Source organism: Bos indicus x Bos taurus, chromosome 18 (assembly GCF_003369695.1).
Source record: "Bos indicus x Bos taurus breed Angus x Brahman F1 hybrid chromosome 18, Bos_hybrid_MaternalHap_v2.0, whole genome shotgun sequence".
NCBI classification, from domain to species: domain Eukaryota; kingdom Metazoa; phylum Chordata; class Mammalia; order Artiodactyla; family Bovidae; genus Bos; species Bos indicus x Bos taurus.
The window spans coordinates 47,821,283-47,836,501 of NC_040093.1; the positions used below are offsets into that span (position 1 = coordinate 47,821,283).

Below are 15,219 nucleotides of genomic sequence, written 5' to 3' on the forward strand. Positions count from 1 at the left end.
TGTTAGGCTGCAGTCCATGGGGTCTCAAAGAGTCATACACGACTGAGCAACTTCACTTTCACTTTTCACTCTCATGCATTGGAGAAGGAAATGGCAACCCACTCCAGTATTCTTGCCTAGAGAATCCCAGGTATGGCAGAGCCTGGTGGGCTGCCGTCTATGGGGTCGCACAGAGTTGGACACGACTGAAGTGACTTAGCAGCAGCAGCAGCAGCAGCATGACACCTTTCTCGTATGCTCTTAATTCCATGCTTAACTGCGCTCCATCCCTCCTCTCACCCTAGAGCTGGGCGTGTTCCCCCCCGACACACACACACATGCACACACGCACACACACCCCTCTGATGAGTTGAGAGGAACAGGACAGACTGGGGATCCAGACGGTCCTTGGTTTGCCTCGTGGAAATCAGCAAGTTCTGGTGGTGGAAGGGAAGGCAAAAGGCTGACCTACAAGATCAAGAGCAGAGCCAATTTGTGTGTGGGCAGTGATGATATGCCCACAGTTCGGTTGGAAGCTGAGTGTATACAAGGGCAGACGAGGCCTTGCAAGCTGGGCCACAGTGTTCATCCACCTCGTCAGCAGGCCCAGATCCCAAGGAGCCCTGCCTTTCTAGGTCAGTAAAGGTCACCCTTACCCCTCTGCTTTGTGCCAGACTGGACATCCTCTCCAAATGGACGAGGATATACCCCCAAGTGTTTTCATAAGAACCTTTGAGATCATTAAATATAATCGGTCTCAGCTGCAGTTTTGATCGCTGGTGCATGCACACAATTCATCACAGCAAATTAGGTCCATCTTCAGAACTTCTGGCCCTACAGCCTGGGGGTCTGTAGGCGAGAGGCTGGGCCATGTGGCTCTGGAAACCATTTGCGGGGGATGATAAGCCATGCTTTCCAAGGAGGACCACCCTCAGAATAATCTGCCAGGATAGCTTTTCCTCTGCAGGGGTTAATCTTCTAGAAATTTTGAGGATGCAGGAAAGTTTTCCTATTAGCCAAAGTTTGGAAGAAAGACGAAATGGATATGATCAAAGTTTTAAAATACCATTTATAAGACCTGAAAACATTGGGTTAGTTAAGGGACCTGAACATACATGTTCTGTATAATTAGTGACCGTGTGACCTAGATTTTCCAGAACAGTCCTGATTTCAAGTATTTTGTCCCAACTGTTGGCTATTTGTCCTGATTTTTGGGCTTGTAAAATATGATGACTATCTATGGAGCTGAGTTTGCTCATCAAATTGATTTCAGAAAAAAATTACAAGGAAAAATTCTCCCCCACTCTTTTTCCCCCAACATGGCAAAGTATGCCATAGGCGTACCCCATTCTCAGCTTCCCATCTCCCTCACTAAAGGAGCAGAGGAACACGTCCATCCAGCAGGGTTTGAAAATTGTCAGTGCCCCAGTCCTTTGGACTTGGCGGTGACTGCAGGGGAAGCCTGTCTGCAGTGTGGCTCAGGGCATGAAGGTCTACAGGTCTCACAAGGTACTCTGTCCTGCGATCTGGCCCCTGGAGCCAGGCCACTGGTGGTAGCCATAGGGCACTGCAGACGAACCCCTGTGCACCATGGGGGTGGAAAAGGCCTTGGTCTTGCAGCTATGTTGGCCAGTGATGTGTCCCCTAGATGCTGCAGCTCCAGCTGAGGCCTCTACAGGCTGCATCCCACTGCTACAGTCCATGCAAGTTCCAGCCTCCAACCTAGAACCAAATAGGTGAGGGTTACAGCTCAGGATCAGCCCTGGCATCTTAGCTGTAGAATGCAAAATCTCACCCTTCCAATCTGCCTGTTTACAAAATAAGATCCCACTCATTTTCTGAAAAGATTGTGGTAAAATACACTCGGGGCTTCCCAGGTGGCGCTAGTGGTAAAGAACCTGCCTGCCAATGCAGGGGACATGGGTTCAATCCCTGGGTTGGGAAGATCCCCTGGAGAAGGAGATGGCAACCCACTCCAGTATTTTTCCTTGGAGAATCCCATGGACAGAGGAGCCTGGTGGGCCACAGTCCATGGGGTTGCAAAGAGTTGGACACAACTGAGCGACTAACACACAACATAAAATACACTTACATAAAACTTATCATTTTAACCACTTTTTTTTCCCAGCTGTGCGGGGTCTTCATTGCTGTGGGTGAACGGGGACTGCTCTTTGCTGTTGTTCACGGGCTTCTGATGGCGGTGGCCTCTCTTGTTCTGGAGCATGGGCTCTAAAGCACAGGCTTCACAGTTGGTGCACGGGCTTAGTGGCTCCGTGGCATGTGGGTCTTCCCTGACCAGGTTTCGAACCTGTGTCCCCTCCTTCGGCAGGCAGATTCTTTACCGCCAGACTACCAGGAAAGTCCTTACCCGTTTTTAGGTAGACAGTTCAGTGGCGGTAAGTACCTTCACGTGGCTGTGAACTATCACCACCATCCACAGATCTTTTCCATCTCCCCAAACGGAAACCGTGTCCCCGTGAGTGAGTGACTCCCCTCCGTCCTCCTGCAGCCCCTGGAAACCACCATCCTCCTTCCTGTCTCTCGGAACCTCATAGAAGTGAGTCATGCCGTCTTTGTCCTTCTGTGACCAGCTCGTTGCACTTAGCGCAGTGTCTTCAAAGGATCCCCCAACTTCTAAGGGAAAAGTATAACATGCCCTGGGCGGGGCTGGGGACACGGGAAAGAGGAGCAGCCTTGCGTCTTCTCCTCTCCCTGACCCTGTCAGTGGAGGCTTCGCCTCACTACCGTCTCTCACTGGCTGTTCTTACTGCATTTTTAGCAAACACAGGCTTGGAGCTGACACCGCCCAGCAGAGAAGGGAGAGACAAGGTCCCTGCCTGCAGCCCACAGCCTAGGGAGGGCCAGGGAAGCAGCCTGGTCATGGCAGGTTGAGGAAAGTGCTAGAGGGATACCTGTGCAGGTGCAGAGCTGAACCAAAACAGGGGTCTCTCATCACGTGGGCAGGAAGGGCTTTCCCAGGGCGCAGAAGTCAGAGGCAGAGGAGCTTAGGGAGACAGGAGGGAGCCTCGGGGCCGTGGAGTGGCTGCCAGGAGGGCTGAGCAGGGAAAGAGCGTGGCCTGCTTGGGGAGCTGGGAGAAGGCAGTTGAGGCTTCAGGGCCAGCAGGCGCCAGACCTTGTAGGACTGTCAGGCCTGGGGTCCAGGGCCTGGATTTCTTCTGGGTGTGGTTGGAACCCACTGGGAGTTAAGCAGAGATCTCGCCTCCCTGCTCCCCGGAAGAGAGAATTTGGGACGTGCCTCTCACAGCTCTTTATTCTCCCAGCATCCCACTGCCATGAAGAGGGAGCCAGAGTGGAAACCAGGGCCACTGGCAAGTGGGGGCTGACAGGTGTGTCCCCGAAGTGGTGTGAGTCAGGGCGGGTCAGCTGCGCTATGTGTTAATCGCTTCGGCCACGGCCGACTCTGCGACCCCTCTGTCCATGGGATTCTCCAGGCAAGAATACTGCAGTGGGTTGCCATTCCCTTCTCCAGGGGATCTTCCCAACCCAGGGATTGAAGCCGAGTCTCCTGCATTGCAGGCAGATTCTTTACCATCTGAGCCACCTATGTGAGGAGACAAAAAACCAAAATAACAATAACCGACCCTGAACCATTTTCAGCATGTTGTCAGTGTAATGTCTCTGTGTGTGTGTGTGTGTGTGTGTATGTATGTGTTCACACCAGCACACTGGGATTGGATGGTGTTCATGAATGTGTGTGACTGTGGTGTACCTGTGAGACTGTATGTGTGTGGCTGTCCATGAGTGTGTGTGTATCTGTGGGCTTCCCTGATGGCTCAGCGGTAAAGACTCTGCCTGCAGTGTAGGAGATACAGGAGATGTGGGCTTGATCCCTGGATCGGGAAGATCCCCTGGAGGAGGACATGGAAACCCACTCCAGTATTCTTGCCTGGAAAATCCCATGGACAGAGGAGCCTGGTGGGCTATAGTCCACAGGGTCACAAAGAGTCAGACACGACTGAAGTGACAGCATGCATGCACACACGTGTGTATCTGTGTGCATTTCATTTGGGGGTACCTGTGTGTGTGTGTTTGGAACCCAGTGGGGGATCGTGCAGAGATCTCCCACTTCCCCTCTCCCTGGATGTGTGACTGCAGGGCATCCATGAGTGTGTGTGTTTGGGGGTGGGCAGAGGAGCCCATCATACCATACTGAGCTCATAAGTGCCCCCAAGGGCAGTCCCCCCATGATGCCTGGCCCTCTCCTTCCCCATGAGGCACAGTGGGTGATGGCTGGGATGATTCTCAACTTCTTTAGAAGAAAGGGAGGTACGAGGGGGATTATCGTCAAGACTCTTGAACGCCATGGCAAACTGGTGCTGTTCTCTCAGAGTGCTTGAGGGAGGGGCTGCCTGGAAAGATGGACATTTTAGCACTTCAAAATGTGACCCTAGGGAAGGCGGGTTTCCCAGACTTGCTCCCACCTGGCATACTTGGAAACCCTCAGGCTGCGCCCCTGGAAGGCACCCATGTAGCAGCGGTCCCAGGACCTGGGGGACTGTGCCGGCCTCAGCAGAGCTTCCTCTTCTGTCCTCCATCCTAATGATGGGCCACGTGCCACCTAATAGCACTGCCTGCCCTCCCCACTGCCCTGGGCATCAGCCACTCCGTGTACCGGGAGACACCTCAGGTGTCTGGAGGGCCTCTCAGAATACCAGCAGCCTCAAGCTGGCAGCCCTGGGGGCCAGATGTGACCTGCAGACATGTTTTCATTGGGTGATCATGCTTTACACATTGAGATGTTTTGTATATATTTTTAAAAAATCTCCCATTTTTCGGTTTTTCCCGCAGAACCAGACATGCTGGCCACACTGGGCCTGCATTCCCACAGGACCGCAATTGCCCGGAGCCCACGAGGGCTGGCTCTTTCTGGTGAGGCTGGGGTTGCTGGGAGGGCACAGTGCTCGCCGTGCCTTACAGCTTTGCACCTGGCCGGCTTGCTGGTGGACCTCACAGCACCCTGAGCAGCAGGCTGCGGTCCAGTCCGGGCGTGGCTGTGCATGGTCAGGGAGCCCTACCCACACAGCCATGTCTCCCCAACATCAGCCTCTGTGTTTCAGTTTATTAACTCTTACTGTGAGTTTAGCAGTAGCAGTGTTAGTCGCTCAGTCCTGTCCGACTCTTTGCGACCCCACAAACTGTAGCCCGCCAGGCTCCTCTGTCCATGGGATTCTGCAGGCAAGCATACTGGATTGCCATTCCCTTCTCCAAAGGATCTTCCTGACCCAGGGATCAAACCCAGGTCTCCTGCATTGTAGGCAGATTCTTTACCTTCTGAGCTACAGGGAAGATCTAACTGTGAGCTTGGAGCCCACTAATAGGGTGTTCCGTGTGCGTGGTGTGTGGTCTTCTTTGACCATCACTAAGACCAGCAGACGTGCTCTCGGGGAGGACGAGAACACCCTTCCCTCTCGTGGTCTTGGGAGCCCACTCTTCACACACCTTTTTTTTTTATATATATATGTTTTCTTTTCTTTATCTGGCTGCCTTGGTTCTTAGTTGCTGCACGGGGCTCCTCGTTGTGTCAGGCGGGCTCTCCAGTTTGGGTGCACAGGCTCAGTAGTTGCGAGGCGTGGGCTTAGTTTCCCCAAGGCATGTGGGATCTTACTTCCCCCACCAGAGATCGAACCCTCAACCCCGGCACTGCAAGGCGGATTCTTAACCGCTGGGCCACCAGGGAAGCCCCCCCGTGCCATTTTTAACGGAGCGTCAGCGCTGCTGCTTACGCCTCTCCTCACACTCTGGTGGCCTGCGTGACCCGATTCCCGCCTTGCTCCAGCCGGGCGCAATCCTATCGTTCAGACACCCGACTCAGACTCTCTGCGGGCAGGGGGCTGTGCCTCATTCGTATTTGAGATGAACCCCAGGAGCTCGTTCCAAGCAGGCGCTTGGCTGTGTTTAGCGTGGACTTCCCGGTGACCAGGGTCAGGCCAGCGTAGTGTCCCCACCTGGGAGGGGCCCGAGTCCACACGCAGGGAAATCGTGGCCACCCGGCGTGTTATGGCCGAAACCCTCGGTTCTCAGCCCTTGGTCCCAGAGTGTGCTGAGTACCCGGCCCCCGAGGGACCCCACCTCCCTTTCGAGAAGCAGCAAGAGTGGCAGCCACATTAACTCCGGACTCGGGGGGTCAGGCTTGTCGCCGAGGAGAGGCGGATTGGTAAACAGCCCTGGAGAGATTTCACCTTCCTCTGCCCATGACACGGCCATAAACCCTCGTTTTCCCTTGCACAGCTGCTTGGTAAAAGTCTAGTGGCTTGCCTGTGATTCTGTGCTCACAAACAGACCAGCTGGGCCCATTTGCATGCTGAAGTGCAGCTCCCCGGAGCCTGCGGGCCCTCTGGGCAGGTATTATTAGCTCCCTTGTTTTGTTGGGTGACTCTGAATGGGAGCCTGTTTACGGGCTGAGTTCCTAATAGAAGGCTTCAGTTCCCTGCTAATAATCTATTCTCCAGTGGGTTTTATTTCCAAAGCACAGCCGTATAGAACCTGACCCCTTGGGAGTTCATTGGGCTTTTTTTTTCTTCTTCTTCTTCTTCTTTTTCACAACAACATTTTCTCCCACATTTTCACTCGAAGATATTTTTCCCGCTCCTGGGACTGGTTGTTGGTCACGCTCCCTGCTTCGGGCTCTTGGGTCCTGGGTGCTGGAGAGAAAGGTTTAGAGGGGGTGCTCTCTTGCCCACCTGAGGTCCTTAGAGCAGTGGAGAGGATGAAAGAAAGTAGACGTTCAGCTCCTTTGGGGATATGAGCAGCAGCAAAGGTCAAAGGCTCTTTCTCACATGCCCCCAGGTGACTTGAGGTCCGCAAAACTGCTCCTGTTCGGGGTTCTGCCAGAAAGTGGCAGACTCCCCTCCCCGGAAAGCTAACCCCACTGTTCCCCGGAAGCTGGAATCCCCCTCCATGCCAGGAGATCTGGATGAATTGAGGCAGTCACATGAGAGACAGACTTCCCCAGATAAACGGGTGCGACGCTCACTTCCCGCTGTTCCGGAGTGGCAGACGACAGCCCGTCTGGCTGTCTGGGAGGCAGGGCCAGGGAAGCCCCACACACGTCCCCACGCACAGAGGGGCTGCCTGGGCCTTGTAGGACATCTCGGGCTTTGTCTTAGACTGGCGGGTCACCAGCTTCACTCTGGACCCTCCTGATGCTGAATGGTGTCCCTTCCACACCAGCGAACCTCTCCACGCCCTCTGTGCAGACGGGCAGCTGTCAGCCAGAAAGGTGGGCCGGGAGCGGGGGAAGTGGGGCGCAGACACGTCAGAGCTGGGGCCCCCAGGAGAGCGACTGCGTCACCGGGCAGGCATTTAGAGGGAACCTCGGCCATCACTCACTCCTAATTTTCATGACGTGCATTAGCTAAATTGTGTTCTGAGTATTCATTCAGCTCTGTTTATGGCGTGCTCTCGAGTGCGCTTACCGTTTGTCAGAAGTGCAAACTAGCGAACATACGAGCCTTTAAGACAGGCCATCTGTTCGTCTTAGACCCTTGGACGATTGTCAAACGCTTCTAAAAATAAGTGCTCACTAGCAGAGAGGGGCTGCCCAGGTGATGCGCAGCGGAGAGGGAGGCGGGCTGCCTGCGCCTGAACCCTCCCCGAAGGGAAAGATACGTGCGGGTACCAGGGGCCGGGAGGGGGTGTTACGGGAAGGGCCGAGGGAGATGAGAGCACGAAGGTCCTACCGGAGGACCCTTCTGGCTGGAGGTGTGTGCAGCTCCCTGTTCCTTGACTCTCGTGTAACTCCACAGCTCAAATACCTTCGATGGCTCCCCATGGCCCAGATTTAAGGGCAAGCTGCCTCGTCTGGCATCAAGGAACCTCATCAATAAGGCCCCCGCCTTCCTTTCCAGGCTTGTCTCCATGGCACATGCCCTGTGCTTCTGCCAAGCTGAATTATTCATTGTTCCCCCAACATATGCTGCACTTTTCACATTTTGCAGACAGACGAGGGCTCTGCTGAAGAGTGGGCTCTGTATACAGACTGCACGGGTGCAGCCCCCGCACCGCCATTACCAACTGTGGGACCTCCATGCTGTGCCTCAGTTTTCTCATCTGTGAAATAGGGATAGAGAGTACTTAGTTCCCGGGGTTGCCGTGAGGCTTAGCTGTGATTGTTGTCAGGATCCTTCACACCATCAGCCTTTGTCTGAGTGGTCCCATCTCCCTGGAAAGTGAGCACGTGCCCACACACACACACACACACACGCACACACACGCGCTCGCACTAATGCAAATCCTAACCTAAGCAATCCTCAAAAGGGCAGCTTGGAGGCCAGCTTTCTCGTTAAACTCCTCCCAATCAGAAATCAGCTCTCCATCCTTCAGCCATGAGCTGGTAGAAAGCCAGAATACATCTCACTCTGTCTCTCCTCTGTCTCTGTCCACTGCACATGGCCAGGCTCCATGTTTGCTAAATGAACCAATACCAGAACCTCTCTTAGCCTGAACAGGCCTGCAGCATTAGCCCGAAGGATCTACCTTTTTCCTGGAAACAAATCTTCCCGTGGCTAAGGCAGGTTCTTGGACTTGATCCCCGCTCCTGAAGTCTGCTCTTTGTAAAGCCAGCCTTGTGAGAGCTACTGGGTCGGAAGCCACCAGGGACTGGCCCAGCGGTGGGGAGAAAGGGGACGGATCACAGCCTCTTCCCCAACCAGAGGCAAGTGATGTGGTCAAGGTGAGGCCAGCTGTGATCTGCAGGTGGGGCTGGGTGAGTGGGCAGGTGGGATGTTCTCGGGTGCGGGGCTGTGTCCCTGCACCCTTACATCTGCCATGGGGATGTGAGGCTAAGCCCTGGGACTTCTGCTGTGCACTTTGGGAGTGAGGCTCTTTGAGTTCAGGCCCCTGCCACACTGTGGAGCTGTGAGCTCCTCAAGGAAGAGGCTGGGGCTCCCCCAACTCTGTGTGTCCAGGGCCTCTGTGAACAACTGTTGGAAGGGGTGCGTGAATGACCGGAAGAGGACACGCCTCCTCCCTTCCTTACAAAGTCTCTGTGAGGTTCCCCACCTCACCAGACATCCGACTGTTCCCTGGCGGGAGGGAAAGCAGTGGCTTGTGGGTGCAGAAGTTGTAGCCAGGGGGCTGCGGGGAGGGGGCCATGAAGAGAGGGCCTTTATCAGACCCTGCTGCTCCAGGGATAGGACTGTCCAAGGTGCTGCCTTCTCCAGAGTGGTCCTGAGATCTCGCCAGCCCTCTTGGTGCCATGGGGGTACCAGCAGGAGCAAACGGCCCCTTGCTCCCAGAGCTCATGACACTCCCAGAGCATCATGAACACCGTCTGTGGGGTGTATGGAGCACGTCCTCTTAGCCAGTCTGCAATAACTACACTTAAACTATCTCCTGAGGCCTCAGGGCATCTTAGGATGTGGGCTTGGTTATTGCTGCTCCCTCCACCCCAAGTACCCCAGAGGTCAAGGTCACGTGGCTAGTAAGTGGCAGAACCAGGATTCAAACCGAGGAGCCAGCCCCTCTCAGCCCATAAGGGCTCGCCGCCTGCCTTGCCATCCCCCTAAGCAGGGGCTAGCACGAATGGGGCACGTGCGAAGGACCAGGCGAGGTGCCAGGACTTTAGAGATGCTTTGTCATCAGCGTGGCGGGAGCACAGGAGGGGCAGCCCATAATGACCAGCAGTGCGGAGAAATCCTCTCCAGCCCACGCCCGTGCATCTCAGGGGGTGCAGAGCAGTCTCTTATTGCCTCGCAGGCAGAGTTTTCCATGCCACCAGGCACCCAGCATGTTTAAGCATCGCTGGTCTTTTCTACTTGACTCTGCGGTGGGTGGGCATCAAAGGGACACCAAGCAGGGTCTCAGACCAAGGGACAGAAAACAGAACCACGACCTGGAGAAGAAATCCTGACCAGGAAGGGACACACCAGTGTGTGTGTGTGTGTGTGTGTGTGTGTGTGTGTGTGTGTGTGTGTGTGTGTCTGCATGTGCATATGTGTGTGTGCACATGATTCGTACGCATGCCTATTGTGGGACCCTGTTGAGCCAGGGATGCCTCCTGGAACAATGAAGCCAGAACAGGACCCCACCTGGCGTGTGCCAGTGTGTGTCTGCGCTTTTGGGAGGACGGTCCAGCCACAGACTCCATGATTCTGATGCTCCCTCACTACCCAGACCATACCCTGTCTTGGGCCCTGGATCCGGGTTATTTTACTGCCGACTTCCTAGTGACAAACAAGGCGGCTCTCACCTAGCAGGGTATTAAGTAAAAAGGTTTGTTGAAAGAATGAATAACTATGTAAATGAATGTGAGGGTGTGACCGAGGGATCCTCCGCGGCCACAGTCCTCTGGGGATGACTTCCACAGACAGGGTTCACCAGGACCCCAGCCGGGGCCCGACCGGCCCCTCTCTCGCTTCTATCCCAGGGAGCTGACAGCTCTGGGCACCAGGCAGAGGCGGCCGGCGCCGGCCCTTCCAGAAACCTCCGGCACCAGAGCCGCACAGAGCGGATGGATCTCCGCTGCAAACCAGGGCCACCCACCACCTCCCTCCCGTTCTCCCGTTTTATTTTTCTCACCTGCTCCTCGGCCCACACCTGCGTCTCCCTGGCAGGCACCGAGGCCCGTGTGGATGCCAGACCCCCCTGTCTCTCGGCACCTTCCCCGTCCTTGCCGGCTGCCACCCCCGCCCTCGCCCCGGCCTTTATGAGGCCGGGAAAGTGTTCTTCTGCGGTTCGGTAGCATCTTTAAAAAACGATTTTCTTGCTTCTCGGAAGGGGCTAAATATAGCACAGGCATAAACAGAGAAATAGACATTAAGCCAAAATGCCCTTGTGAGAACCATGCCGGGTGCAAGGAACTCTAAGAAGACTTGATGAAGCTCCCCCATCCCTGGAACCGACCGCAGCTCCAAGCCGTGGGGGTAAGCAGCCCGGCTTTTTAGGGTTATTGAACTGTGCCGTCGGCGGAGCTGCTCAGCGCACAGGTGCGTTAGTGGTTGGTGAGTCCTGGGGACGGTCCCCGCCACCCCTCCGCCCTTCCTGAGGAGGAGCTGGTGCCGGCTTGTCCTGGCACGTGGGCTTCTCGGCACCCCCACCCCCATAATTACTGGGCGGCCTTGACCCGGCTCCATCAGAGCTATCATACTGCACCCAAGTCTGGGTGTCTCTTGGCACATCCCCGCTTCCGCAGTCAGGATTGCGGGCTGAGCCGAGCTGGAGTCATCCCCTCCCTCCCCTATGCCCGTCCCAGGGCAGAGCCTCCAGCAGGCGCTTCACTGCTCAGTGCTGAATGAATTCTGGTGCCTGGCCCCGTCCCTGCATTGAGTTTCAACATTTCCATCTGCTGGGACATCCTGGGCTTTTTGTTCCTGGAGAACTTCAGGAAAGGAAGTTTCACCCCACTGTCTCAGGACCCTCTTTGAGGAAGTTCTTCCTTGAGTCTAACCGAAAAGCCACCAGCTCCTGCTCCTTAAGAGAGAAAGCTGCTGTTGTTTTCGCCTGAGAAGTGGCATTTGTTCCTGAACTGTCCTCATCAGCGGTCCTAGGCGTAGGTTCCCCCCTCCAGGATTTCTGTACCTGGCTGAGCTGCTGTGGACCACGTGGGTCACACAGGCCCTGCTCTTGGCATCTTGGCAAGAGGCTGCTTCATTATCCAGAGAGCCCCGGACACCGCCTTTTCCCTTGTTGCTGCTGGGTAGCCCTGAGGAGTCTGTGAAGATCAGACATCATCTGGTTTTCTGCTGCTTATGAAACAGAGTCCACGTTCAAGGGCATTCAGGGCTCCCGGCAGTCCTCTGTGACCTCTGTGCTGGGATCACCCCACTGGTGCCTGCACTGGTCGGGCTTATTCCAGCCTCCATACCTTCCTCTGTGCTGTGCCCCCGCTTTGGACTGTCCTCTCCCCTTACCATGCATCCTCCCTGTACACACCTTCATTTATTTATCCTTCCACTGATGCAAAAATATTTACTGTGTCTACTTGGTATCAGACTCAGAATCAAAATTTGAGAACAAAGTCAGAGCTATACATGTTTACCTTCTTAATACCCCCCTCCCCCCACAACCCCGTGCAAATCAAGAAGGACCTGACCGCACCCAGGGAGCCCGGGCAACAGGGCACTGTTAACTGACTGGCTGTTGGCAGGGTGGGAGAGTGAAACCACCACATTGTTCTTTGCTGGAAGCTGCACCTGTGACACCGCTGCTGGACGTGGTGGGCCCAGGGGTCCGATCAGCACAGTGAGCAGCCCTGGGCCAAACTCGGTGGGACTGAGAGAGGAGATGATGCCATCCCCCCCCCCCCCCACCATCTGCCGCTCAGCAGAGGCAGCCAGCCTGGCACCTGGGAGGCACTTGCACGTGTGGGAGGTGGGCTGGAGATGCCTTGAGTGGCTCCTGGGAGGGGAAGCAGAGGACTTCAAGAGGAGCATGGTTGGGAGGAGAGAAGGGGTGGGAACTGAGTGAGCAAAGGCCCGGGAGCTGGGAGGATGGTTTGATGTAGGGTGGGCTCCGCTCCCTGCAGGACCGGCTGCCTGTCCCTGCACAAGTGCAGGGAGAGGTGCCTCGGCTGGAGGGTGGGCGTTCCCATGGAAACCGCCGCATCCCATCTGTGGCCTCAGACAACCTGCCTTGCGCCTCTGGGTCCCTGACACCCCCACCGAGGTGCCAGGCCAGGATGGCAGAGTTGTTGCTCGTGTCTGGAAAGGAGTTTGGATGATCCACAGACTGGGTGCCCATGGGGAGGTAAGGTGCTGTGGGAACCCTGCCATCTCGCTCAAGCCCCTGGCTCTCTTGGATCCGTTGCCACCCCCTCCTGCTTCCTGGCTGGGTGTATTTTAGCCTGTCTGAGCTTCAGTATCCTTTTTACCATGTCCTACCTTGTAAGCCCGCATTGGGGACTGAAAGAGGTGTGCCTTCAACCACACAGAGCACCTGTGCTGGTCAGAGTCCGGCCATGTGGCCTGTGCCCCGGAGCACAAGGAAGGAGGCAGCAGGGCTTGGTAGCTCCGAGCTGCTGGAGTCAGCAAGCATCTGCCGTGTGTGGCCGGGGCGCTGCCTCTCCCGGCCAGGGTGCTGCCTCTCCCGGGCCGTGCGATTGCCGGAGGGGTTGGCGACATCACCAAGGAGACAGCAGCCATGCCCGCCGTGGGAAGCGGCTGCCGCAGGGGCCCTGGGCTGGGGAGCGGGGGTGGCCCCAGGCCTCCCCGCGAAGCTGCGGGCATCCTGTGGTCGCCTTCGCAGTCCAGTCCTGGAGCCCAGGAGAGAGATGCAGAGCCGCGCCTGACCCCTGGTGGTCATCGGCAGAACTGCAGGAGCGGCTCCCAACCCTGGAGGAGTCGCTGCGCTGGAGGGGCGCCCAGGTCTGCGGAGGCAGTCCATTCTTGGGGAGCTGCTTCTGTACGGGGGTCCTGTGCTGCTCCCCACGGCGGGGCTTCTCTGGCCTGGGTGGATTCCGCTTCCTTTCTCCAGGTGCCATGAGATTGAATAGCACCTGAGGCTTTGATGAGATTGGTCTGGATTTGGAATACAGACCACTGAAAAAGAAATAAAAAGATAGGCTCTTAAGAGGCCAAACGCCAACCCCAGCCCCAGGCCACTGGCTCCTGGGGAAACACCTACACTGCCTTTCTGCTCTGGCTGGCATGAGGGAAGAGCTGACTTGGGCCATGGAGAGACGGAAGCGTTTAGCCAGAGGGTTCCACCCAGGCCCTCTATTCCCAGGCAGATTCGAACTGTACACAAGGTCCTTCTGGCCAGAGCACTGTCATATGACGGCACAGGCAGGCTCCCTCCCCCGGGCCCTCCCGGCGTGGGTGGGGGGTGACCTGGCCCCTGCCTCCGCCATAGGCACTGCGGCCGCCCACTGTCTGAGCACATCGGCGCCGCTCTGGCGTTTCTTGGCTGAAGAGCTGCATGGCACACATGCTGTATCCCTCCACCAGGCTCCGAGCATCTCCCCGGAAGGACCGTGGAGGGGATCTGGGGGAAGCCTGCAGGCGATCGGATATAATTTCCTCCTGATCATTAGAGCAAAAGGGAGATGGAGAGGTGAACAGGGATGTTTTCAATAACCCCTGCCTGCGCAGCCTTTCCCCTCTCCCTCCAGATAGCCAGTCCCCGTGGTAAGACCTGAATGGTCTAAAAACAAAAATTCACAGGGAGCCCAGGTTGGCAGCAACAGGAACCCATCCCCAAGCCCCGAATCAACTTGGCGTCTTGGCTGCTGCGTCGCCAGAGCACTTTTTCGTTCTTGCATTTTGTTTTGTCATAATCGAGATGCTTTTCTGTGGCTCTCGGCTTAAATGCACCGAGTGGGAGGGGACGGGCATGCTCTCCATTCTTCTGCCTTCATGCGTGTCTCCTTTCTTCGCCTTTGCAGAACCACACGATGAGCCAGCATGCACAGTGAGGGACCGCTCGACAGGACTCCTCTCCGCAGAAGGCTTGCCGGAGACGCCGTGGGGAGGGCCATTTGAACATTACATCCAATCAAAGTGTCATTTGCAACCCAGATGTAAAACTCTAATGATTTGGCCATGAGGCGCTGCTATTATAAGCAGCTGGAAATGAATATTAATGGCAGAGATTAAAAGTATTCCATGCTCAGTATTTTTTATTGTCCTGCTACAGCTAGTGTGCTTTTAGAGTTTCCGCCGCAGACTACATTTCTAGAGTTAGAGAAACCCGCTTTTGGAAGCGATTGTCCTTTGTTCCTTCATGTATTATATTGATAGTTTTTTTTTAAAAAAAAAGGATTAGTGTGATTTTTTTTCTTCGCTTCTTATTTTTCTTTCTTGTTTTTCTTTCCCCCCCTTCTGTTAACTACTTTTTAATTGCAATTCTAGGTAATTGTGCATCGTGATGTGATTGCTTGGCTATTGTCTGAATATTTCCTTTTAATTTTTTTAATTAAAGACTAATGCTTTGATTGGATTTGCCAGTTCACCGGACAGTGATTAAAACTATGTAATGAATATAATCGGTTTCAGTGCAACTGGATGGTCTGCTTTTAAATGTGACTTAATCTGACTGCAGTAACTAGTACAGTTCAATAAAGGGAATCCATGCGATTAGCATCCGCCTGCCTGGTTCTCTCCTCCCCAGCCCAGGGCTGTGTGGGGGCTGTCGTCACCTACAGGGTACGTTCCTGTGGATCACACATGCTCATGGAGTGTGCTTGGACTCAGTCACTAAGTCATGTCCAAGTCTTTGCAACCCCATGAGCTGTTGCCTGTCGTGGCTCCACTGCCCAGGCAAGAATACTGGAGTGAGTTGCCA

At 55.3% G+C, this 15,219-nt stretch overlaps 1 protein-coding gene across 2 annotated transcripts in view; it reads left to right on the forward strand.

Moving 5' to 3' along the window:
- Window positions 1–15,017, forward strand: part of ZNF423 (zinc finger protein 423) — a 288,075-nt gene extending 273,058 nt beyond the window's left edge. For both annotated transcript variants that reach the window (XM_027513678.1, XM_027513677.1), the window contains one exon: window positions 14,321–15,017. In XM_027513678.1, coding sequence (XP_027369479.1) covers window positions 14,321–14,350 — 30 coding nt within the window. In that variant the 3' untranslated portion in view covers window positions 14,351–15,017. The remainder of the gene's footprint in view (window positions 1–14,320) is intronic.
- The last annotated feature ends 202 nt before the right edge of the window (window positions 15,018–15,219 follow it).